Source organism: Desarmillaria tabescens (genome assembly GCF_030435595.1).
Source record: "Desarmillaria tabescens strain CCBAS 213 chromosome Unknown EV420scaffold_66, whole genome shotgun sequence".
NCBI classification, from domain to species: Eukaryota; Fungi; Basidiomycota; class Agaricomycetes; order Agaricales; family Physalacriaceae; genus Desarmillaria; species Desarmillaria tabescens.
The window spans coordinates 198,143-220,009 of NW_026848365.1; the positions used below are offsets into that span (position 1 = coordinate 198,143).

The following is a 21,867-nucleotide window of genomic DNA, read 5'->3' on the forward strand; positions in this document are numbered from 1 at the left end:
ATGCCGAGTCTGCTTATTAAGGAAGAAGTCTGAGGAAAAGCGTGGAAAGTTCTAGTAAAAGTACATTTAGTATAAAAGTAGCATGCGTTTGCAGAGCTCAGCCAAGCGCAATACTATTGGCTTGCTACCGCGCATGTGACATTGGGAATGAACCGATACCCCGTTTTCCAACACTGGGACTGTAAAGGTTAATTATATAAGGTCTGCAATAGGAGAGAAGTGTGGGGTGCTAAGAAACGGAAAGATATATAAAATAGTCGGAAGGGTGCACAAAGGGTGCATAAAGAAACAGTTAACTAGGACCCGTGTTTATACCCCTCGAGGTTAGGGCAAAAGTCCGGACAAAATCGGTGGTATTTGGACTCGAGGTTGAGGGCAAATCTGGGCAAAATGGCTGCTAGGTGGCCAGAGGTTAGATCAACAATCCGGACGAGTGACGACAACTACAGTAAGGTTAGGCCATAGTCCGGACACAACAGCCGGCATGTGCCAACTAACCATTGTCCACTTATACTACTGACTATTATTAACCGTTAGACTTTGTTCCTACAGGTTCCTACTTTGTTCGAAGCCATTTCTTGTTCCTTTGTCCTATTGCAAATTTTCCATCAGCGCCCAACTGAGTTTAATCAATATTCCTGGCAAAGAATGATGACAAAAAAGATGCTGAATTTGAATAAGTACTGTAGAATACTGTCCTTTTGAATTTTACTACAATCCTTCGCCCTGTTAGTATTACTATGCCCGAAATACTACCTCTCTATGCCGATGATGAACTCGATGGGCTCGCTAATTAAACTTTTGTATATATGTATAAAACAATTGCTAGCGATTTTTTTACGATTTTCTACGATTTTCGGGATTTTGGAAGGTTAGGGGAGAAATCCGGACAAATCAGTCGGTAGGGCTAGCTTAGGGGAAGAATCCGGACAGATTTTGATATTTCTGCAGGCGAAAAGTTCGGACAAAATGTTGGATTTGGCCCTAACCTCTGAGGGCATAAACACGGGTCCTAGTTAACTTCAAGGTCGCGATTTCAAAGTCCGAACACGTGCCTTCTTTCATTGATCACGTGCTGACGCGAAATCTACCCAGGTCCCACTTTCAATCCCACTGAACCAAGTTCAGAATCTCAGAAGAATCTGAGTCGCCGTCTGTTCGTTCGGATTGAATTGTATATCATGACAATCACTCTCTCTCTCAATCGACAGTTTCGCCGTCGCTCATATCCTCAATCACGACAATTTGAACCTCAGTCTTCCATCCATGTCGGAAGAACTGTAATAGGATTCTCCGCCGAGTCGATCTTCAATGCTCATGACGGTATGCTAGTAGCTCAGCTACTTCAGACTGTCCAGTGTTTATCTATGCCATTATATCTACCTTCTAACATGTCCTAATGAGCTCACCGGGGGATCAACTGGGAACCCAAACTTGCGAGGGTGATGATCATTAGTTAGACTTCTGGGAAAAACATGTGTTCGTTCTTCATCAAGAAAAGAAAAAACAATGAGCAAATGCTGACAAAAGGCCAGCAGTATTACAGAGGGAACAGAATGATGATTCAACAGATGGTATACGACTCGAGCAGACGCTGAAAATCCCTTTATCGGCGCATTAGTCGGTGCTGTTTGATGACTTCAGTGTATGATTGAATACGCTGTTTATCCCTTCGGTAAAGGGTACTCGATAGGGTACTCTCGGAAGGAGATGGAGAGTCCAAGTTGCTTGTGCAGCGTCAGAGTGGATACCACTAATATGGCTGCTTTACGTATCTTACTCATCGTTAGAACACTGAAATGAAAGAAGCCCAGCACCTCGATAAACCTTTGCTGTTCGGCCATCAGAGCGAAGCTCGTGAATTCTGAGGCCTCGGGCCTTCGAACAAGAGAATCATTGTAAGAATGGAAGTAATAGTGCTACAAGGTATAGACATCGATATTACCCATAATCGTTACACAAAGTACGGTCAAGCGTCAGGATAAAAAGAGAAAAGGCCTAACTCGGCCTTGGCGGACCCATATCATTTCGATCCAGGTCGAAGAACGACCTAGAAGCTTTCGTCCGAGACTCGCGCAAGGTTAGTACACAGAACCAACGGAGCTACCGAGATACTCACGAGCAAACTCATAGTGCTCCGTTGAGGCATAGTCATCCGATACGCCATCTGATTTTAGCATCGTCTGTGTCTGGGTCGGCGGGACCACTGTAAGAGCCGTCTCACCCATCAGATCAACCAGCAGTATCACCACCTTTGCCGCTGCCTCACCCCACCTCAGTGGATCTTCCGCGACCCCGACGTCCGGGTCGAAGCCTCGGACGAGATGATGAACTTCGACACATGCTTGGTGCACGACATGGTGGGCTGTCGTCCTTGCCTCCCCTTGCAGCCCAAATAGCACGCCTAGATGCTTATGCACTTGGCCCGGAGTCTCCATACCTGCTATGGGGAACCACACTCGCATCCTCAGGTATATGGCTCCGGTCAGCTTGATGAAGTACGCCACCGTGGTGCGGAAGTCGGCGAAAATCGACTTGAGAGTAGGCGTGCTTGTCGACTTGGTGGGCATGGAAGAGACACAGGATAATGCAGACCCCCCGGTAGTACTCGATGGAGGTAGGACAGCCGCTGCTGTAGATGAGGCTGGACAATCCTAGAATAATGTCTGTCAGTAATTGTCAATCCGCTGCGGAATTTTTGTGATGCACCGATAGCAAGGATTCCCTTCTTCATGCATCGCGCCCTAGGTGGCCGTAGTCGTTTGAATAGAGTGGTCGTTGCTGGCACCTCGGAACGATGATGGGAACGCGACCATAATTTGTCGAACAACATCTCGTCGTGCTAGTGGTAGATGAGAGCGTCCTCGCCAAGGAGCATGGCGATGATATCAGCACCCTGGATGCGTTATATGAATTGACCGTTGTGGTGGTAGCGAGGTGACCCGCGTGCCGCTCGGCCGGCAGAACTGTCACGTAGTCACGTGATTGTGACTTTTTTCTTCCCATCGGGAAGTCGGTCCGAACACCGACGTTGACCGACGTTTTCATTGATCTTCCCCTCAGTTTTTCTTCCGTAGCCAGTCCTGCACGCACAGTAGATTCAGGCTTCAAACACCGTCGATCTATCACTTGAGTCCTTTAATGTGCTCGTTATCTCTAGCTTTCTTGCGGTGAATATACTATTATATAGCTGTTTAATATGCTGAACATCCTTATCATTCTTACCATAGGGACATGCCAACTAGTAATGGTAACCCGCAGTTCTGAGCAACGACTTCTTACGGTAAATCCCACGGCAGGTCAGTTTTTATTTCAGCCTTTAAATCTCTCTCTGAAACGTTTGTATCGATACCCATATATCTGTTAACTCTCCAGGACGATTTGATTACCGGCAGGCGCGTCATTACAAGGGACAATATACTTAGCCTCCAGAAAAATCTATTTCATTTTAGCAACCGTATCCAATGCCTCAGTCGCAGCAATTCAGCCAGTCCATCATTCCGGACTTGCTCGGGGAAATACCCTGTGGAGTTCGGCTGAAAGTCTCGCGATGCTATGCAGTTATCGCCGATGTATTTACTCCAGGAGGAATGATCAAAATGCAGGATTACTGCGCCGTTATGGATGTTACGAAATCGAGAATATGCCTTTGTTAGTCTATCTTTAAATGAAGATCCAGGATGGTTACCTTATCTACGTGAGGAACCTGCGCGCGTCACTCCTGGCTCTCAGTCTTTGCAGCAATTCTTACAACGCGAGGTTTTTTGTTATCGAATTGGGTCCTTAATCTTATTCTGTAGTACCTTCAGAGGAATATGAGCCGATTCAGAGCCGCCTCGTTTCAAGTTGTATTAATTTTCAGTAGTAAGACCAACATTCACGCGCGCAGGTGGGTAGGTAGTATTACACGGCACTGTCCAGCTGGGAATGCCTGCCGTAGATAATACATGATTAGTACACTAACACTTTAATATCACAATCACGTACTTAATTATCCACTCATACCCCCAACCGAACCCAAGGCTGAGCTCACGGTCAACTTTAAGTTGCTGGGTAGAACCTAGGGTCCAGTTGAAGGCATCCAGGACTGCTATCTGCAGTCCCTCCTAAAGGTCGATACATTGGTAGCTTGTACAAAATTTTCAGCACTCGGTAGCAATATTTCACGTTTACCTCGATAGACGGACGATGAGCCTGCAAAGATTTCAATAGTACTGTATCCTCGCGGGGTGCGGAGAGTGGAGCCATGCGAGCGAGATCACTCCAGACGCTCTTGCGTAAGTCTTGCATTTTTCTCACTACCACTGCCTTCTCCCCAGTTCGTTGTCATTGTTTTTATCCCCGATGCAACGAAATAATACATACTCGTGGGTCTCGACGTTAGCCATACACATGCGACACCGTCTATTTTCATGCTCGGTAGTGGGTGTAGTCCATCTTAGGCACTCCACCGCTAATTTATGCGTCGACAGTACAATAGAGACAAGCGCGTCTCGGTGTTTTGGCGTCGTCACTTCAAGGTAGTTACGCGTCATATTGCCTCAGAGGAAGAATGAAATGTTCCGGAATGACGATTTTATCTCAAGGCTACGCCCTCCTCCAGGCTACAAGCTTCTGCGTGAAGAAAATGTGCAATAGCACTAAAAGTTTTCTATATACAATTTCTGACAAGTCGAAAACAGAACTCTTCCTACCAGAGTCCGATTTTCGGTGTCAGTATATAATTAAGTACATCGTTGTTGTACTAACGTGTTGGTGTACAGTATAATATGTACGTCCGGCATCCCCCGGTGGACCGTGCAATGTAATACTACCTCCCTACCTCCGGCAGACAGAAAGGTGTGTGAGGAAACCTCTCCAGCTCGACAGATCATCCTCAACCAGTTTCCTCAAAGTTTCCTTCACATTAAAATAATCGATGTACATGAGCTCCTACCTAAACCAGAGCGCCCGCTGTACATCGAGAATAGGAAGGACCCTTGTTCTATTTCCGATAACCTGATAGGGCAGTGTGATAATGCCGAAATAATCTCCCGGAACAATCTCAGGGTGTTGGTTCCTTACAATGGAAGCTTGAAAAAAATTGTATCCGCTGCTACTTACTTTGTTACAATGAGTGATAGTATAGAAACCGGAAAAAAATGAAATTGAATCTAAGTACTTTGTATGCTGATAGCCATCCAGCCAGCCTTCAACCTTGATTAAACTTGCAGCAGCGGCACGATTTGCAATTGATTTTGAATGGAATCAACCTGGTTATGAGACCTTATATTCATATCAGGTCCAGATCTGCATATTTCTTGGCAGCAAACATGAAGTTGGAACAATGGGTCGTAGTTATTCCAAATTCAGTTTGTCGGCGCGTCAGCACGTGATAGGACAACGCGAACACGTGGTCGGACTTTGAATCGCCAACTTGAACTTGAACTGTTACCACGATCCACTACGCCACTCATTGTGCCGAACTATCCGTTGAAGAAAGCAAGAGAACGCGACAAAGGACAAACTACAGTGCTATCTAGGTAATTCTCTTTTATGACAATGGATTATCGTTGTTCGCTCTGTTTTTGCGGCGATTCTCCCTGTTCTCATTTCCTTTATATACTGCGACGGTTTCTCATCACTCACAAACTTTTCCCCCATGGCAGACGCTACCAACGATCCCCCACCTCAGTCACCAGCTGACTCCACCACCACCGACACCGGTCGCGTTACTCCTCCGAACCGTCCTTGGCTCCCTGAGTACGGCATGGACCACACTCCCGTCGTCAAAAAGGCCCAAGGGCATAGTAAATTCTCTGTTGACACACCGGAAATTCGACAAAGACACAGGGATATCGCTGCCGAAGCAGGCGGTCATTTTATTTCTGGTCCTTCAGCGCAAGCTTTTCTGGAGCAATACATGCCCTGGAACGATGCTACTCCGGACGACTACAGGCGCAAGCAACCGAGCAGGTACAGGAAGAATATGCTTATTTCCATGGCAGGCCTTCGTGAGCCTTACATGTACAAGAAATATGTCCGTCGGTCTACGGTTTCCAGTATTTCATCTACTGACTACTCCTGCTTAGATCAAGGCTCTCAATAACTGGCCCATATCGCTTAATGCCAAGAAGCCGGCTTACTTGTCGATACGCCCGAAGCTTGGAGAGTTCCGCGACCCAGACACAAACTGTGGAAATCTTGCAGTCGATATCGGAGTGTACGGCGCGGACAACATGCCTGAAGGCCGGATCACCGATCACTCGCTTATGGAGACGCAGACAGAGTTGAAGTCCTACGATAATTACGACGCCTTCGTTGACTTGGAAGACGACGAACCCCCCGCCAAGGAAACGGATAAGGAAGGGGAGGAAGGGGAGGAGGAGGAGGATGACGATGAAGACGAAGAATCGGAGGAAGAAGAAGAAACTGACGAAGATCCTCGCGCCGGTGAGGAGGTACCAGAGCTCACGCAATCGACTTCATCTATGCGACCGGCTTTTCCCTTCGAGAACAACTCCGTCAAGGGATGCGAGACACGCGGACAGATATCCTGCTATGCCGGCATCACGATGATGCTCCAATACCGCTCTCACCTCTTCACGATTCTCATCTGTGGCCGCTTCGCCCGATTCATACGCTGGGACCGATCCGGGGCCATCGTCAGCAAGCGGTTCGACTACACCGAGGACCCGAACATGATCTTCGAATATTACAAACGTTTCGGGCAGTTAACACCTAGCCAGCGAGGGAAAGACCCCACGGTCTCTCCCATTGTTGATAACGACCCCGATGCCATAATTGCTCGAACCAAATTCGGCCTGTACGATACGGATATGTGGCATGGTGAATCGGGACCTAAGGCGAAGAGAGAGATCAATATCGAGGATCAGAAGCTTTTCCGCATAAACATGACCCTCAACGGTCAGGCTCGTCGATTCGTGGTGTGTGCTCCCAAGTTCGATGACGGCGCATTCTCTCCATTTGGGCGCTCGACACGTCGTTCTCTGGCTATTGATCTGGATAGTCCTGATCTGCATGATCCTGCGAAGCGTCGTGGGGGGATATTATTCATGAAAGATTATTGGCGTGAAGACTCGGCTCGGACTGCGAAAGAATCGGATATCTATGGTCTTCTTGCCCAGCACAAAGTGCCATACGTAGCCGAGATGGAGGCCGGGGGAGACATCCCTGACATGATCACGATCACACAGGAACATGTAGGAGGGTCGTTGTCGCACAGATTCCCCGACGACGAGGTCTACTTGCTCCCGACCTTGCAGGCCCACCGAATCTTCTTGAAAACCGTCGGAAGAGATCTCACGACTTTCTGCTCTGTTAAAGGCTTGGTGACCTGTATAGCGGATGCCATGGAAGGTGCGTTACATCCTTTCCTGTCCATTTCCTCCGATCTAACCGTTCTATTGTTGCGCATAGCTCACCAGGCGGCGTTCGACAGGGCATGCATTCTGCACCGAGATATCAGCGTCGGAAACATTATGATCACCCCAGATCACCGAGGGTTCCTCATTGACTGGGATCACTGTGTTATTCTCAACAACAGAGGTGACGACAAACGCATATGCCGAACCGTAGGTTTTCTACGCAACCTGTCACAACCTTCTTTCCTTATTCTCCCATCTTCTAGGGTACCTGGCAGTTCATGTCTGCGCACCTTTTGGCTTCCTATGGGACCGTTCACACGCTGGTAGATGACAGAGAATCATCCGTATGGGTTCTCCTCTACGTAACTCTCCGACATACCCGCAATTCATTTCTACCGACGAAGTTACACCACAACTTGAAGTTATGGTTTGAGGACTCCGTAATCGAAGCTCGCGGGGAGACAGGTGGTGAAGGCAAGTACGGTGTATTGACGGGCCCTCATAAGGTGCTGCCTGTCTTCGACGTCTACGATCTCGGTCAGTTGATACGAGAATTGGTCGATGTCTTCGCTGTCCGGTATGAGCCAGAACTTAGTGCAGAAGACGAAGATGACTACGAGTATCTGGCATCATCGGCTCCCCAGAGGGCCGCGCGCAGCAAGAAGGGAATGCGTCTCTCAAGAATGGAGAAGTTGAACAACCCCACGTGGCTTTGCAAAACATTGCGCAGACATGCCGAGGGTATGAAGGTTCCTGCAAAGGGGTTTGATTGGTGCAAGAATGAATGCTATAGCGATGATGAGTGGCGGGGAAGCTCCCGAAAGCGCAAGGCAACGACGGAACGTCTTGACACGAAGAGGGTGAAGGGTATCTGCGGTACGACTCACCGCATCTACTTCGAAGTAACGGATGATAAGAAAAAGACACAAGAAGAATGCCCGCTAGATTTGGAAGAACGGACTGGGGATGGTTTCGACATGCAGTGTATTCATTAGCATGTGTTGATTACACTTCCGCTACGACATTTGTAATGAAGGATGAAATTGAGTAGTGCTTTTCGCGTAGTTCGATGTACCTGCCTCTTCTTTCTCTTTCTCATCAATGCAACTCACAGTATAGAATTGAAAACAACGGAAAGGAAGAAATGGCATTTCATGGTACGTATAATCTCCTACAATGTCGCTACGCATAAGAGTGATATACTAGTACATAGTGAATGAAGGAAAGAGAATGGGAATTGATGATTGGATACTAGAGGATGATAGGTTTTGGAGTAAGCCCGTTACACTGCTAGTCCTTGTGTGCTGCTCGTCTCAGCGGAGATGAAACGAGGTGCCCTGTACAATTGCTTACACCCGTGAAGTGTACGATTATAACGGAAAAACGAGAATCATGCTGCGAAGGTATGACCACATTAATCACACTTAAAACGCTTGGGAATGTAAAACCTACCTATCGCTGATAGATCATAGGACTAATCGACTGCAATCCCTTCCCTCCTGAATAACGCCACAAGTGCTCTTGCCTGGATCTCCCAGACTTTACGACCGAGCCATCCCAAACGATCTGTATACTCTTTCACGAGATCGTCTACGGTGATGATAAAATTCAAATCCTCCGGAACTAAATCCCTTTCTCTCCCCTCCTCGCCCAAATCGACCCAAAGCATCTGGAACGATTCCACCGCGCGAGACAACAGAGCCTGCCGTTCGAATGAGGGCCGGTGGTGCACATCCAAACCAACACCGCGGACGATAACGTAGAACGAACCACGATCCTTGTGAATGGACATTGGTTTGAACGTCTTGATTCTCCAAGACACCTTATCGAGGAGGTAAAGAAGACGCGCTGAGTAATCTGATTCTGGACGGTGAAGTTTAAGAACAATCGATCCTCCCATTTTTACGGCTCTGAGTCCTAGGATCAGCTCAGATATATAGACCTTATGAGCCGCCCTCTGCGGTTGATTGCGAAGGTGGCTGGCGTCCATAACGACGAGGTCGAAGGTCCTGGCAGGGGTGGGAAGAAGTTCAGGGTCGGAGCTGGGGCCTAATTCGAACCTAGCTATGTTTGCGAATACGATGGAGTAGCGATTCAGGAGACTTTCATCCATCAGAAAAGGATGACCGCCTTCTTGAGGAGATAAGGAAATACCGAAGCCACTGGCTTGGGTGTTCTTATCAAGAATGTACGACGAAAACCCGCCGGGGCAGCAACTGTGGATCAAAGATGGGGAGGAAAGTCGTAACTGTGAAGGTCTGGCGTACCCTAGATCCAAAAATCGGAAATCCCCGCTCATAATGCCACATACAGGACAAAATCGGTCGATCTCCTGCATGATCTGTTTCATCCGCAAAAACCACGAGCGAGTCATAGTGTGGTCGGCGCCGTCAGCAGTGTGTTGTTGTCTTTCATAGTGACGTTCCATAACTGCACTTTCTTGGCCCTAAATCTAGTTAATATCATGAACAAGCGAAAGGGAATATTGTACAGCACCAGGGTTCTGAGACTATTCAGATATCTTAGTTCTGTGAACCCAGATTGCTCGATGGCGACTGTGATCGGATGCATGTATTCTTCCCCGGCCTCGTTTCCTTGCTGCTCGGTCGGTGAATCCTTCTGTAATATAGCAGAGCAGGTTGACATGGTGGGATGGTTCGGCGTTGAGGTGATGGTAGACATGATAGGCGATTCAATAGACGCCCAGTGGTCCCATGCCCAATTAACTTTGATCTACAAGGATATCCGGCATTGTATCCGATTCACCGGCAGTGGGGGAGTGTGAAAATCGGCGTCTAAGGACGAGCAGAGACCAAGTCGTTTGACATAGTTTAATTCGCTGAAAATGTATAAACGAAACCCAACAAAATTGACTACTGCAGCTCACCAAACTAATAGCTGTCTGGTACGTTATGCAACAAAGACCTCGAAAGGTACCAGAAACACGGAACCCATTGGGAGTTATCACTGTTGACTCCTGAGAAATGAAAGCACCATCTCCTCCGACCATAGGGAAAGACTAGCCGGGAAAAGCTATGTCTACCTGCCCTAAGCAATCACGTGCACCGGTCCGAATCCGCCTTCGTCCCCTCTCGCCTACGCTCCCAGCGGGATGTTGGTTATAATCGAAAGTCGCTCACCTAACTTAACTGTTAGCCAGTGACACTTTCAGAATGCATGAGTTCGGCGGATTTGTGGTACAGAGAAAACATATAATTAACTCGCTTGCGAGTCATACATGCAAGGCGTTGGTTGTATTGCTGCGTTAATTGTATCTGTCGGGACGGTTCACGAGTGGATAAGGGTATACAGGAAAAACGAAAAGAAGGCTGGCGAAGTACCCTTCGGAGATTTCAGTCATTGCTCAATATGAACATAAAGATATGCTACAAATGCTGCACGAAACGCATAAAAGAGCCAAGTTCGTTCTCTTTTACCGCTTTCAATGAGGGCTTGTGAATTATGTGCCGGTGGATTGGGGGGGGGACATATTCAGCGAAAACGAAGAAGCGGTCATATATGTGATAAGACACTGAGCTGTCCAAAAGTAAAAATAGCCTGAATATCACAACGTTAAATATACAGCGGCCAGCATCACGCCTCATTGCCTCTCCCTAAAGCTACATAAGTGACGCTACATCAAGGGCAGCTAAGGATCTCACCTTACTGTAAACAAGTCACTGCTATCTTCAGGTCCAAAACTTAGCGATCGCATTCCTTATCATCGTCATCGGTTTTCTTTGCGCGCTGGCTTCGTCTTGAACCTGCCTTGTAAGGAGGACCAGCTCTTTCCAGGCTCTTTCGAATGCGACAGAGGAGCGCCTTTTTCTTCTTATCATCGAGTTTGGTACAGGTGGAGAGCTCATTCAGCACCTCAATCTCCGTGGCCCATGCCTCTGGTTCAGAAGTCTCCAGAATAAGAGGTATACCTTGAACTCTAGGATCAGTTAGGATGTAGTGGAACGGCTCCAATCCTATACGGCCCCTACGGAGGGTGAGTTTCGGGGAATGTAAACGGAGATGATAAAACGAACATGCCGATGTTCTCGTGGCGATCACGATTTGACGCGAAATCTGTCTTGGAGTCGTTCAGGTGCATTCCGCGCAAGTATGACAAGCCAACTTGTTGATCAAACTTTGTTACTGGTGTGAAGGTGTCAGTTAACGGCAGGATAAAGGAGGAGACGTGGTCGTACTCGTGTCGCTATTCTCATATCAAGCTCAATGGAAGTCAAGTACGAGAGGAATGAAACTCACTCCCATCCTTGTTTGGTTCGGATGTCGTAGCCCTGTTGCCGTTTGAGAGAGGAGCCTTGCAATATGGTTCATAACTCACGGCTGCAAACATATGACCTAGACAGGGTGTTAACGTCGACAACCGATACGCAATGTGAGGCATACATGTATCCAAGCAAACTCCAATGCGGGATTTATCTTCTACTGCTGCTATGATATCTGCGAGATGAGAGAAATCAGAGCCGATGATATGGCCGCCACCGGCCTATCAAAGACCATTAGGGATATGCTACAGTAATTGCCCGACTATTTTACCATGTTCTCAAGTACAGTTACTACAGATGTTGTAGCTTTGTGCGCCCGATTCAGGCACTCCGCGATGAGACCTATTGATTCCGCGGTCGTCGCTGCACCCACAGACGAACCTGGACTAGATGTTGTTAACCAAGATTGGATTCCAGGGACTATATCACTAACTGAAAGTTATAAACCTCCAAACTGAGCTGCTGGCAACGGTTTAGGTCATCAACAAGGCATTCATATGACTTTTCTCTCTTTTGACTACAAGGCACGGTTTTCAAATAATACATTTGGCAACTGGAAGAACCCACAAGTCTGGATTGCCGAGATTGATAAGATAGCTTCCATGTGTTAGAACATCTCTAGGTCCGTAGTGGTATTCCCTCATACGCGCCTTGAAGTTTTCGACCATTGAGTCTTTGAAAGGATTAGATGCCCACTTCCTGGGTGATTTTACGAATAACGCGAAAGCATCAGCTCTACGTGAAACATAGCATGAGAATTTTTGAGGTATAGCTGTTGTAACACACCCTATAGATGCCGCGTTCAATACTGCATTCTCAATGCCACCAGCGACAGAAACGTGGGCACCAACATGCCAAAGGCTGTGTGACGAGGCAAGACTTTTTCCAATTTTAACCTCAGCACCCTGCAGTTTTTCATCGTTGATCTTTGTTTTTCGGGCCCTTTTAGGTGGGCGTTGTTCCGAGACAGAGCTCGACATGCGCGTACGGGCCATTACTTGTAACAGAGAGGTGGTATTTCTTGACTGCTGCCTACTCCGTAACAAAGAAAGCATGGAGAGGAGAGGCGAAAGGAATACAAGGAATGCGTAGATGGAAAAAGGATTCCTACGCGATGGCGCGGAGCGAAGGCGGTCCGGCAATTGCCGAAGTCGGCTTGATCCTTCCAGCCATCCTTCCCTTTATCGTTATCTTACTTCTTTTTGGCAAAAGTTCCTATTCCTTTCTTTTGCTTTATGCGAGAATACATTCTCAGTGTCTTTCAGAAATTATTATTCAGCTGTAGCGCACCCATCGATCAGGTCAGGCACTTTGGCCTCGGTAACCGGGCGCGCCCTCAAGGTATCCCTACACTAACCTACCCCATTTAGCTGCGACGGAAGTTCTTTCGTATCCCTGTGCCAATCCAGACTTACTGGAGATTGAAATCAGTTCTCATTGCTCCCGCAGCACTGGGGTTGTTACACGAGGTGGGTTTCATCTATGTCGAGGAAGTATGTGCCTCCGTTTTGTGTCATGTCTGATTGAGGTCTGATTTCAGTTCATTGTTTGGCTCTTCACAACCATGCACTTCATCTCTTCATTTAAGCTCCGAAATCGATTGCGGCGTGATTTCTGTTGTGCACCTACCGGGGTATTTCCGCTCTCAATAGATCATGAGGCAATCATGAAGTCTATTAACTGGGTTTTCCGAAGGTATTCCCCAAACATACCCATTTGTTTTATTTAAATCCTGAAATAATCGTTTCCTAAAAGAGTACAACAAAACACTCTGGACATACCTTGCGCACCAACCACAGCCATAGGGTCGCCCTCTGACCCGCGGACATAGACCACGGTCGTAAAAAATCTCGTTGCTAATTATGGCGTGTCAACAGACCTCCAACGCCTGATACTAGTATGTGATTACGCCTCTCCGCTTGCTTTTCGCGCCGAGGGAGAACATTGCGTCACGCACATGGTGGCATGGCGACGGTTTACATGACCTGTATTCCAAGAGCTATGCAGCGTGCCATGATTTTGGCTCGCAGCGGCCACCTTGAAGGATCAGAATTACGGAAATGAACATCGTCGGTACTGGGACCTTTTTACCAAACTCAGAAAACGGTCAGGTCACCCTGTTGCGGGGCTAGAAACATGGATCATTGGACTGTACCTGATTATGATTAGCGCCCATACCCTTCTCCTTTGTTTCTTTTCCCTGGAATGATTGATTACCGCCACCGAGGCGCATCTTACAGCGCCATCAAATTATGGTAAAAATTCCCACTGAACCGCTGTTGAGGTAACATTCTGACTCCGCATACAGCATCTTTATCCGTCGTAATCGCTACAAGAGCTTCTTATTGCCACGGTTTCTCGCAAATACGATCGAAGATCTGCATTCGTGGGGTGTGGCATATAGCATCACTAGGGTGTAACTTGCGACAAGCTCTTGCACACCACATGTGTGGGTACAGCGCCTGCGTAAAGCTGTTTCACGATAGATCCCTGTCGAAGACTGTGAAGTACGTCCTTAACAAGCCACTATTACGGCATCGAACATCGCGAGGTTACTAGTCCATGAGATTGTGTCCTTGCTTCTTGTCACTCATGTGTCATCCTGGAGAAGCAACAAATCCACAGACAGGAATGGATTACGTCGTCTCTTGACTCGACTTCCCACCCGCACCGCCATAATTGTCGGCTTGGATACACTAATCTTCTTGTTTTATTATCATTAAAAACAAACAAAGTGATCCCCACCATCTCATTCACTTCTGTTCTCTCTGTGGGCGTGGAATTTTAACCTCCGCTCGATCTCAATGATTCTTGAAATGAGTGTGGCCAAAACGCGTGTTGTACCTGCAACACGACCGATGTTTACTATGACAATTCATGTCCCGAATCAGGTAAACAAGATGGCTCTGATTTACTGACTCATCCACTTAAGGATAGCCAGAGCCGAAACGTATCGCATAAATACAGAAAGGATTCCAACCAACTACCCAGAACTTTCCTCGATCGCTCACCTCAACAATGACCGATAACTCAATTTTCTCCTCCAAGACTACCATCTGCACGCCGAACGACGATACCCAAGGTCCTACCCAACGAGAGCGACTGGGTATCTTCGAGATTGCGTACGAGAAAGAGGGGTTCTTACCCTCTCACGACGCTATCATATCGGTGGTATACAGCATCTCAGAACACGGCGTTTTTGCTCTTCGCCTCTTCAACGATGTCTACTCCATCGCGCCGACGACGTTCCTGCTCTACATCACCGCGAATCTATGGTTGAGCCTCTCTCCGGCTGTGGCGATTTGCCTCGTCAAAGTGGGACTCCACACCGTAAGATGCCAACTATCCATAATTTCCTCTGTGGCTCATACAGCTACGTAGATTGAGATGTGGATGACCTCCGGGTTTTCCAACTCAGATACAATGATGGAAGACTTTAAAAATCCTGTGCTGTATTGGTTGGCGTCCGCCTCAGTGTCGGTCGTAGCTGCGCGTCTCATGTAGGTCCTAGCTGTTGAACATAACTCTTTGTATTGATAAATTCACAGCACAGGGAATGATCGTGCACTGGACTCGGCGACCAAGTTGCTTCTTTATCCTCAGTTCGCTAAAAGTCAGTCATCGGTTCGCTGTGTTATATGTTATCTTAATTCTTATTATGTTACCAGCGAGCTTGGCTCTAGATCTGAATACTGCAACTGGTATGATTCGCTCTCGGACCAAGTACAGACATCCTTTCTCATGATTCCTAGGTGGTAATAGCTTTCCCAACCCCGGCGAGTTTCACCAAGCGTACTGCCAGGCGTGGGCAACCCTGAAGGCCATTATTCTTCGACTACGTGCTATCATAAGCGTTATCCTTCAAGTCGTAGTTTTCATTATCCTCCTGGATGAGTCCTTGCCCGTGGTATTAATCACGACGCTCGGTTCTTGCGTTCTGACTTTCCTTTTGCTCAAGCCCATCAACGGTTTTGGAGGCGCGGGTAAATAAACTTTCCTCGATAATCACGGTGGAACTCATTGTATCTTCGTTCCAGGATATGTATACTGGACGAAGAATCCCCACTACGATCGTTTGATAGGGCTCCATCAAATGATATTCAATCCTTGGGTCTATCGCGACTCCATGGTGAAGACCGTACCAGAAGGCTACATATACCAAGGTAACTGTCGCATCATAATCCTCCTTGTTCTAAATGATTGATACTTTAATAGAATACAAGAAAGAAATCGAATCTTTGGGTATACAGAAATACAGTGAGGCAGACTTCGCCTCGATAAGCGTTCCCCCTCCATGGTACTGGGATCTTGCTAGCATAATTCTTGTTGACGGCTTTCCGGTGTGCTCATTTGTGATCTTACCGAAAGAATTACTGAAGTGAATCATTTCATAGGCATTATGTTCCGCTGTGTTATTCTGGACTCCTCTGACGCCATCTCTATTGTCTGCAGGCATGCTTCTTCAGGCAGCTTTCAGTAACCTGAGGAAGAGTTCCGATTTGATGGTACTATGCTATTCCAGTTCCTTCGTTGCTTTACTTCAGGAAGCGAAGTTATGCTACCGAGATCTGCATATCACTTCGACTATGGCTACTGGAAATTGCGAGTATCCTGGTAGTGAGAAGCCTTCCAGCGAAGGGATGAGCATCTCTTTCCGGTGAGTAAAATGCCGCTATCATTTCTGAATATTAGTCACGTCAATGTCCAGGAATGTTTCGTTTATATACCCTGGCAATAAGCTAGCCCTCAAGGACGTATCGTTCGATATTTCTCCCGGACAGCTTATTGTTATTGTCGGCATCAACGGCAGTGGAAAGTCTAGCCTCTTGAACCTGTTGTCTCGTTTGAGAGATCCTACTTCTGGGGAGATACTCATTGATGGGAGACCGTTACAAGATTATGGGCTGGCTTCTCTCCGATCGTCTATCACTGTTCTCTCGCAGGGAGACGTTCTTTATCCACTATCCTATGGCGATAACTTTCTCATGGCTCTCGGTAACTCTACCTCGGTTATCCAGGGAAATCATCCTATCCAGATACTTGAAAAAGCAGCTACTATGGGTGGATCGTCTGCGATTATCCATGAACAGAAGAACGGCTTTGATTCCCTTTACACTCCCAGTAACGACGCATTTGAACGCTCATTTGACGTCTCTGTCTCTGGCTGTGGACACAGGTTTCCCTCGACGGCAACGATACAAGTACAGAAACAGGAACATCCCCCGCGGACGCCTACGAAGCTGTCAGGAGGCGAGACTCAACGAATTCTTGCGTACGTTTCCTTCCGATATTGCCTCCCTTGTGTTTTGATGAAAACGTTTCAGTTCCCGCGCGTGTATGAAGCTATTGAACGGAGGAATTAAACTCCTAATAGCTGACGAAGCAACTTCGGCAATGGATCCTGTTGCTGAACGTGATTTATTGAATGGTTTCTTGGAGCAAGGTAAAGGCATGACGAAGATCTTTGTCACACACAGGTTCGCACATCTCGTCAAGCGTGCTGATCAGGTTTTGTGAGTATTCAATCGATGTGATCCTGAATGATAGCGGGAAGTTGATGTCATGTGTCGTAGGTGCTTGAATGAAGGAAAGATCGTAGAGCGTGGAACTCACGCCGAGCTAATGGCTATTGAAGGAGAGTATGCTCAGATGTATAACGCGCAAGCAGAAGCGTACCAATGAGCGCCCGGGATATATGATCTTTCCGGATTTCTGAAGCTCTTCCCTTGATTTTGGACTTGCTTTCTTGTGATAGTCTTTGAATCCTTAGTGCAATGATGTCTACGCTCGGTATATCTTCGGTCCTCTGTCAATAAAACCGAATATGTTTTCACTCAGCGCACTCTTGATAAATATTCTTCCGCATCGTGACACCATGCTGTCAGTTTTAGAGCTCCGATGATCTTAGAAGTGGATCCACTCAGATTAACACTCAGCGAATGATGGACCCTTCAGATTGTCTGGTAATCTGGTTCCACCGCCGGGCTTCTCGTCTAAATTCAAAACGCAAGAGTCCCTTCATAGGGCCTAGGCCTCGTGTTTTACAGCACGCCTGGAATCTTTCAAAGGTAATATGGATCCGTGATCCCACGGGACTGCTTAACGGGTGTCCATTCTGCTCTTCAACTCAAGCAATCGCGGACAAACAATGTGGGTTATTTCGCGAGCCGCGGCCTGGATATCTTTCGGTAAATCTGGGTTTTCCTGTCTCTGTTCGAGTACAAGTGGAGCTGTCCGAGTTGCCGTAGCGGCCTCATCTGTCGCAATTAATATCTTTGCGTTTATCCTCGGAGGCAGAGAGGGAGGAGAGCGTTGGACTTTGATTGAATATACAAATATACCTCCCAAAGAAAGTGGAAGCAATGCGGGAGAGATCCATGGTTTATGATGCATTTCAGCAACCTATTCTCGTGCGCGGTGCTTTTGATGGTGAACCTGGACCCACAAACGCCTTAATTCAACGCCTATATTTGCCCCCGGTCATTTCGACCGAAATGAGTGTTACAGATATTAAAACTCAGACTAGCTGGATTAATTGGTGCTGTTGGATTCAATTACCGGGAACAGTCCACTGTATATGAAATTCACTTCACTGCACATGTATGTATCGAAGAATGTACAGCAAATTATCTGCCTCAAGTTGACCCCAAGTTCAACGAAAGGGCGCTGACTTTAAAAAGCTTTGGTCAGCTGCTGATCGGAGCAACCAAATCCCAGATTTTCAATTCCTTCTGTTTACATATAATTGTGAGCAGCGCCTGTACCGGATTAGCAATTGCGCAGCAATTCCTCTGCTTAGGAGCGATGCACCCATATGGACCCACATGCTGTCACGGATATTTTCGGATCGGAACCGAACGCCAGATACGAACCGTGCCGGATATTCCGGCTAGATCCCTTCCTCTATTCGTTTTTATTGCTGAGATGCATCTAGGCAAACATGCTCGACAACTGCGATGGCGGATCCATTTAAGCAGGACATTTGGACGCCAAATACCTGCCCCTCCACCGTCTCTGAGGCAACCGCCCCGTGTCACGACGTTTTCCGATACAGCGCGTCCACGACGTTATATCCTCAGGGAGAGGGAATCTCCAGAAATAGAAAGAGGAGTGCCGCTGGTCAAGGTGGGGGTTTATTTTTCATGCGCGCTCTTTCATGGTGATGACAGGTCGATGCAGAAACGCTGGTCGATTGCCATCGCGTGTACTATCGCTGGTGTATCTGCATGGACGCTGTTCTGGACATATATCACGAATAAGGAGAAAATTTCCAGCTCGATTGTACAGGAACTTATACATTTGCTTCGAAATGATCACTGGGTGAAGATGCTTCTCGGTGATGGGATTGTCGCTGAAACCCAGTGGTGGCTCAACGGACATTCTAGGATTTATGGTTCGGTGTGTCGGGGACTTCGTTTGCAGGACATTGGTTGAGCGGATTTACTTCCGGCGTCTAGGTTGATATTCCCCAGGGATACGTTGATCTTAGCTTTAGGGTTGAAGGAAATAACGGTACGATGCCGGAGAGGAATGCTTCATCTCATCTCATCCACTTTGGTTAGGTTCGGGGACTGTGTACTTTACTAGTATGCGGAGAGATAAGACGCAACCTTTTCAAATATGTGCGTCAAAACTTATGTTTCTTGACCGCTGCTTCTACTGTGGTTCTCACGTCTCTCCTGCAGTAAAGTTCAAACTCGTAGCAGATGACGGTACAATATGTAAAGTCGACGTAGAAAGTGCTTAATCTCTGAACAGTGAACAACGAGGAAAGACCAAGGTGTAAATCTTTCTACGAACCGACGATCTCTTCATGATAATGACCTTTTCAACAGATCAATACAATATCTATGTATCAAGTAGGCTCTGGGGAAACACTGATATCCAATATCATTCATCCTATGCTTTGAAATCCATTTTCCGGCATCAGTCCGCCGGTACTGAATTCCTAAAGGCAGACCTTCTCTTAGAAAATACTTGGATGCAATCTATTTCAAGTTGCTAAAATCTCGTAAGTAAGTCTTCGTTAGCCTACTCCGGGTGGCATTTACTGAAACAATAAAGTGTGGGTTCCACGAAGACAATGATATCATGCTTCGTGCCTTTGTTCTCTACGAAGTGTTTGGTCGTTTTGTTCCCTCACTAATGATCAAAAATATCTCAAATAGTCTCGATGGCGCGTTCTGGAAGCGTGGGTGGTTGCCACCTAGCAGAACGTCTATATAAACCGCTCAACATGAATACTCTCCCATGACATTGCTTCCCCACGTTCGCTTCTCAGCTTTCTTGTTCTATTCTTTCGTTATCTTTACTTTCTTTCCATTTTATCTCCTCGTCTTCTGTCATGGATTTCTTGGATCAGGCCCATATACCTCCACCCTACAGCGTCGTTGATCCTCTGCTATTGGACCAGCAGAATCGGCAGTCGTATCAGCCATTTGACCCCGCTCTATGGCCAAACTTATATCAGTCCTTCCGCACGAGTTTCTCTTCTATTCCTGGTGAAGACGAAGACGACTCGAAAGAAGGCATCTCCCATCCATCGCAGTCGACGTCCAAGTTGATGCTTCCGCCATCAGTTTTGGGAGCTAGCGACTGTGATAGCCAACCTACCGCGTCGGTGCCATTGTTGCCTCCAGCTCTACCCGAAGGTCTTATTCCGATGGACGTCCTCGACATCGAAGCTCCTGCTACGCGTCGATCAAGAAAGTCAAAGGAAAAGTCGAAGGCGAAGTCAAGGGCGAAGGCGAAGGCTGAGTCAAAGGCTAAATCAAAGGCTGCCAGTCAGAAGGCTACAAAGGAACGATTATGCGGTGTACGTCCTCTATTGAGACTCTGTTTTCACCTTTGCTGACGTTTTCCCGTAGGAGCTTAAATGCGAAACCTGTGGGGATCCTATCGTGATTAAAGAGGGCCGATGGGATGTATGTGCGAATTGCACCTACGCGTAGGTCTCACGTCATTTTCATCCTCCATATTTTCTCATAACGTACTTCTTTTACTATGCAGGCTCTTGAATAAACCGGAAGAACTTAATCCGTTGTTTCGCACGGGAGGACAGACAGTGTTCAAGCACCTTTACCCAGAGGCAAATGGCTTTCGCATGGATCACATCGACAACGGTTCTGGAGTCTTCCAAGCATTGCATGCCACGTACCTACACTACCTCAGTCAAGAACGCGATCTTCAGACTAAGGTTGGACTAACGCACAAGCAATTCAAGACCATTATCAGGACCAGAGCATCGCGGCGCGCGTATATCAAGTTTGGAATGAAGCCACCTATACGGTCCGGGGAGGAATCCAAGGAAGAGGAAGTGAACGAGGTGTTCGATGACTACTCGGACTCTTTCGAGGATGTCTGGGACTCTTGCGACGATGGTTTTGGTCCTTGCGACGATGACGCGGAGGCTGAGTTGTCTGACTCGCCCGCGATTGGGGAGGCAGGCCCATCTTCACGACCCGGAAGTTCCAGCAGGACGAGAAAATGAGAATTCAGCAGGTGAAAGAAATATTGAGTATGGCTGTGCATTTTATGCTCGTCTTACATCGTCGTACTGTTATCATTAGCTACTTGTATAGGATAGCGAGTATTTATTCAGATCCCTTAATGTTTTACCCGTAATACAGTTATTGACAGGTCATTGCAACACCATCAGTCACTGAAACAGTTGATTTAGCCTCCTTCTCGCCAATTCCGCTGCCTGAAACTGTTGTATAATTGGAGACATAGATGTTATGGATTTTTAGTGATTTTGGGGGGATTTTAGTGCTACTGCTGACCCCGTGAAAAATCGAACAGTGACACAAATTTGGCAGGGGTTTGCCACGTGGTCATTTACCAGTCAATGACACACCGTAAATTACGAATATCTCAATAATAGATGATTTGATCCACTTCATACTTTGTATAGACATCACTGAGGAATATTAAAAATTTTGTGGCTACTTTATTTGAGGAAAAAGACGATGTGTGGTAGATGAGATAAAAAATATTTTTCGGCGTTCCAATGACCGGTAAATAACTGTAGATATAATTTCTCCTTCTCAACCCCGACGGGGGCGCGCGCGTAACCTAAATTGAAGAATAACTAACATATTTCACGAAATTCTTACGGATAGCTTCATATATCACATGTCATAGCCCTGGAGATCACTGCGTATTACGAAACACTCAGATCGAAGTTATTTTTACATTCAATTTACATTCTTGCCTGATGT

The 21,867-nt window shown here is 47.0% G+C and overlaps 8 protein-coding genes across 8 annotated transcripts; 4 read left to right on the forward strand and 4 right to left on the reverse strand.

The window, feature by feature from the left end:
• Window positions 1–1,611: 1,611 nt before the first annotated feature.
• EV420DRAFT_1579269 (uncharacterized protein) lies at window positions 1,612–2,949 on the reverse strand. The gene is made up of 4 exons (XM_060474584.1): window positions 2,710–2,949; window positions 2,560–2,654; window positions 2,120–2,534; window positions 1,612–2,070 (listed from the first exon to the last, which is right to left on the reverse strand). Exons 1-4 carry the CDS (start codon window positions 2,831–2,833, stop codon window positions 2,051–2,053), a joined length of 654 nt encoding a protein of 217 aa, XP_060324196.1. The 5' UTR covers window positions 2,834–2,949; the 3' UTR covers window positions 1,612–2,050.
• Window positions 2,950–4,119: 1,170 nt separating this feature from the next.
• EV420DRAFT_1217895 (uncharacterized protein) lies at window positions 4,120–4,529 on the reverse strand (the record flags this gene model as incomplete). The annotated part of the gene is made up of 2 exons (XM_060466429.1): window positions 4,120–4,270; window positions 4,303–4,529. Coding segments are annotated over 2 exons (378 nt in total), but the record flags the coding sequence as incomplete, so codon positions are not given.
• Window positions 4,530–6,271: 1,742 nt separating this feature from the next.
• On the forward strand, window positions 6,272–8,362 carry EV420DRAFT_1315428 (uncharacterized protein; the record flags this gene model as incomplete). The annotated part of the gene is made up of 3 exons (XM_060468657.1): window positions 6,272–7,359; window positions 7,420–7,574; window positions 7,631–8,362. The coding sequence occupies exons 1-3, from the start codon at window positions 6,471–6,473 to the stop codon at window positions 8,360–8,362; spliced, it is 1,776 nt and encodes a 591-aa protein (XP_060324198.1). The 5' UTR covers window positions 6,272–6,470.
• A 133-nt stretch (window positions 8,363–8,495) lies between these two features.
• On the reverse strand, window positions 8,496–10,379 carry EV420DRAFT_1579276 (uncharacterized protein). Its single transcript, XM_060474585.1, has 4 exons — window positions 9,864–10,379; window positions 9,635–9,813; window positions 8,820–9,583; window positions 8,496–8,762 (listed from the first exon to the last, which is right to left on the reverse strand). The coding sequence occupies exons 1-3, from the start codon at window positions 10,047–10,049 to the stop codon at window positions 8,842–8,844; spliced, it is 1,107 nt and encodes a 368-aa protein (XP_060324199.1). The 5' UTR covers window positions 10,050–10,379; the 3' UTR covers window positions 8,496–8,762; window positions 8,820–8,841.
• Window positions 10,380–10,752: 373 nt separating this feature from the next.
• On the reverse strand, window positions 10,753–12,780 carry EV420DRAFT_1084151 (xylose isomerase-like protein). The gene is made up of 10 exons (XM_060465741.1): window positions 12,215–12,780; window positions 12,081–12,164; window positions 11,919–12,033; window positions 11,769–11,868; window positions 11,704–11,720; window positions 11,625–11,656; window positions 11,564–11,571; window positions 11,402–11,510; window positions 11,030–11,352; window positions 10,753–10,981 (listed from the first exon to the last, which is right to left on the reverse strand). Exons 1-9 carry the CDS (start codon window positions 12,700–12,702, stop codon window positions 11,070–11,072), a joined length of 1,236 nt encoding a protein of 411 aa, XP_060324200.1. The 5' UTR covers window positions 12,703–12,780; the 3' UTR covers window positions 10,753–10,981; window positions 11,030–11,069.
• A 1,631-nt stretch (window positions 12,781–14,411) lies between these two features.
• On the forward strand, window positions 14,412–17,481 carry EV420DRAFT_1752420 (P-loop containing nucleoside triphosphate hydrolase protein). Its single transcript, XM_060480403.1, has 11 exons — window positions 14,412–14,977; window positions 15,029–15,147; window positions 15,196–15,260; window positions 15,316–15,348; window positions 15,400–15,630; window positions 15,685–15,810; window positions 15,863–15,987; window positions 16,042–16,304; window positions 16,356–16,919; window positions 16,972–17,160; window positions 17,221–17,481. Exons 1-11 carry the CDS (start codon window positions 14,666–14,668, stop codon window positions 17,327–17,329), a joined length of 2,136 nt encoding a protein of 711 aa, XP_060324201.1. The 5' UTR covers window positions 14,412–14,665; the 3' UTR covers window positions 17,330–17,481.
• A 920-nt stretch (window positions 17,482–18,401) lies between these two features.
• Window positions 18,402–19,658, forward strand: EV420DRAFT_1579300 (cytochrome oxidase complex assembly protein 1-domain-containing protein). The gene is made up of 6 exons (XM_060474586.1): window positions 18,402–18,772; window positions 18,827–19,045; window positions 19,105–19,159; window positions 19,210–19,269; window positions 19,333–19,429; window positions 19,483–19,658. The coding sequence occupies exons 1-5, from the start codon at window positions 18,452–18,454 to the stop codon at window positions 19,392–19,394; spliced, it is 717 nt and encodes a 238-aa protein (XP_060324202.1). The 5' UTR covers window positions 18,402–18,451; the 3' UTR covers window positions 19,395–19,429; window positions 19,483–19,658.
• A 552-nt stretch (window positions 19,659–20,210) lies between these two features.
• Window positions 20,211–21,265, forward strand: EV420DRAFT_1579302 (uncharacterized protein; the record flags this gene model as incomplete). Its single annotated transcript, XM_060474587.1, has 3 exons — window positions 20,211–20,462; window positions 20,515–20,594; window positions 20,657–21,265. The coding sequence occupies 3 exons, from the start codon at window positions 20,211–20,213 to the stop codon at window positions 21,135–21,137; spliced, it is 813 nt and encodes a 270-aa protein (XP_060324203.1). The 3' UTR covers window positions 21,138–21,265.
• Between the last annotated feature and the right edge of the window lie 602 nt (window positions 21,266–21,867).

Bases quoted from the DNA above. Each gene is read 5' to 3' on its own strand.
- EV420DRAFT_1579300 (XM_060474586.1), top strand. From the start codon at position 18,452: ATGCACCCATATGGACCCACATGCTGTCACGGATATTTTCGGATCGGA. The intron at 19,160-19,209 runs GTACGATGCCGG...CACTTTGGTTAG, and splicing joins TAGGGTTGAAGGAAATAACG to GTTCGGGGACTGTGTACTTT. The intron at 19,270-19,332 runs GTGCGTCAAAAC...TCTCTCCTGCAG, and splicing joins GACGCAACCTTTTCAAATAT to TAAAGTTCAAACTCGTAGCA.
- EV420DRAFT_1084151 (XM_060465741.1), bottom strand. From the start codon at position 12,702: ATGCTTTCTTTGTTACGGAGTAGGCAGCAGTCAAGAAATACCACCTCT. The intron at 12,165-12,214 runs GTGGGTTCTTCC...CGTGCCTTGTAG, and splicing joins AATCTCGGCAATCCAGACTT to TCAAAAGAGAGAAAAGTCAT. The intron at 11,869-11,918 runs GTAAAATAGTCG...GGTCTTTGATAG, and splicing joins TAACTGTACTTGAGAACATG to GCCGGTGGCGGCCATATCAT.
- EV420DRAFT_1752420 (XM_060480403.1), top strand. From the start codon at position 14,666: ATGACCGATAACTCAATTTTCTCCTCCAAGACTACCATCTGCACGCCG. The intron at 15,261-15,315 runs GTCAGTCATCGG...TTATGTTACCAG, and splicing joins TTATCCTCAGTTCGCTAAAA to CGAGCTTGGCTCTAGATCTG. The intron at 15,631-15,684 runs GTAAATAAACTT...TCTTCGTTCCAG, and splicing joins CAACGGTTTTGGAGGCGCGG to GATATGTATACTGGACGAAG.
- EV420DRAFT_1579276 (XM_060474585.1), bottom strand. From the start codon at position 10,049: ATGTCTACCATCACCTCAACGCCGAACCATCCCACCATGTCAACCTGC. The intron at 9,814-9,863 runs GTGCTGTACAAT...AACTAGATTTAG, and splicing joins TGAATAGTCTCAGAACCCTG to GGCCAAGAAAGTGCAGTTAT. The intron at 9,584-9,634 runs GTACGCCAGACC...TTTGATCCACAG, and splicing joins TTCCGATTTTTGGATCTAGG to TTGCTGCCCCGGCGGGTTTT.
- EV420DRAFT_1579269 (XM_060474584.1), bottom strand. From the start codon at position 2,833: ATGTTGTTCGACAAATTATGGTCGCGTTCCCATCATCGTTCCGAGGTG. The intron at 2,655-2,709 runs GTGCATCACAAA...ACATTATTCTAG, and splicing joins GAAGGGAATCCTTGCTATCG to GATTGTCCAGCCTCATCTAC. The intron at 2,071-2,119 runs GTGAGTATCTCG...ACCTTGCGCGAG, and splicing joins GGAGCACTATGAGTTTGCTC to TCTCGGACGAAAGCTTCTAG.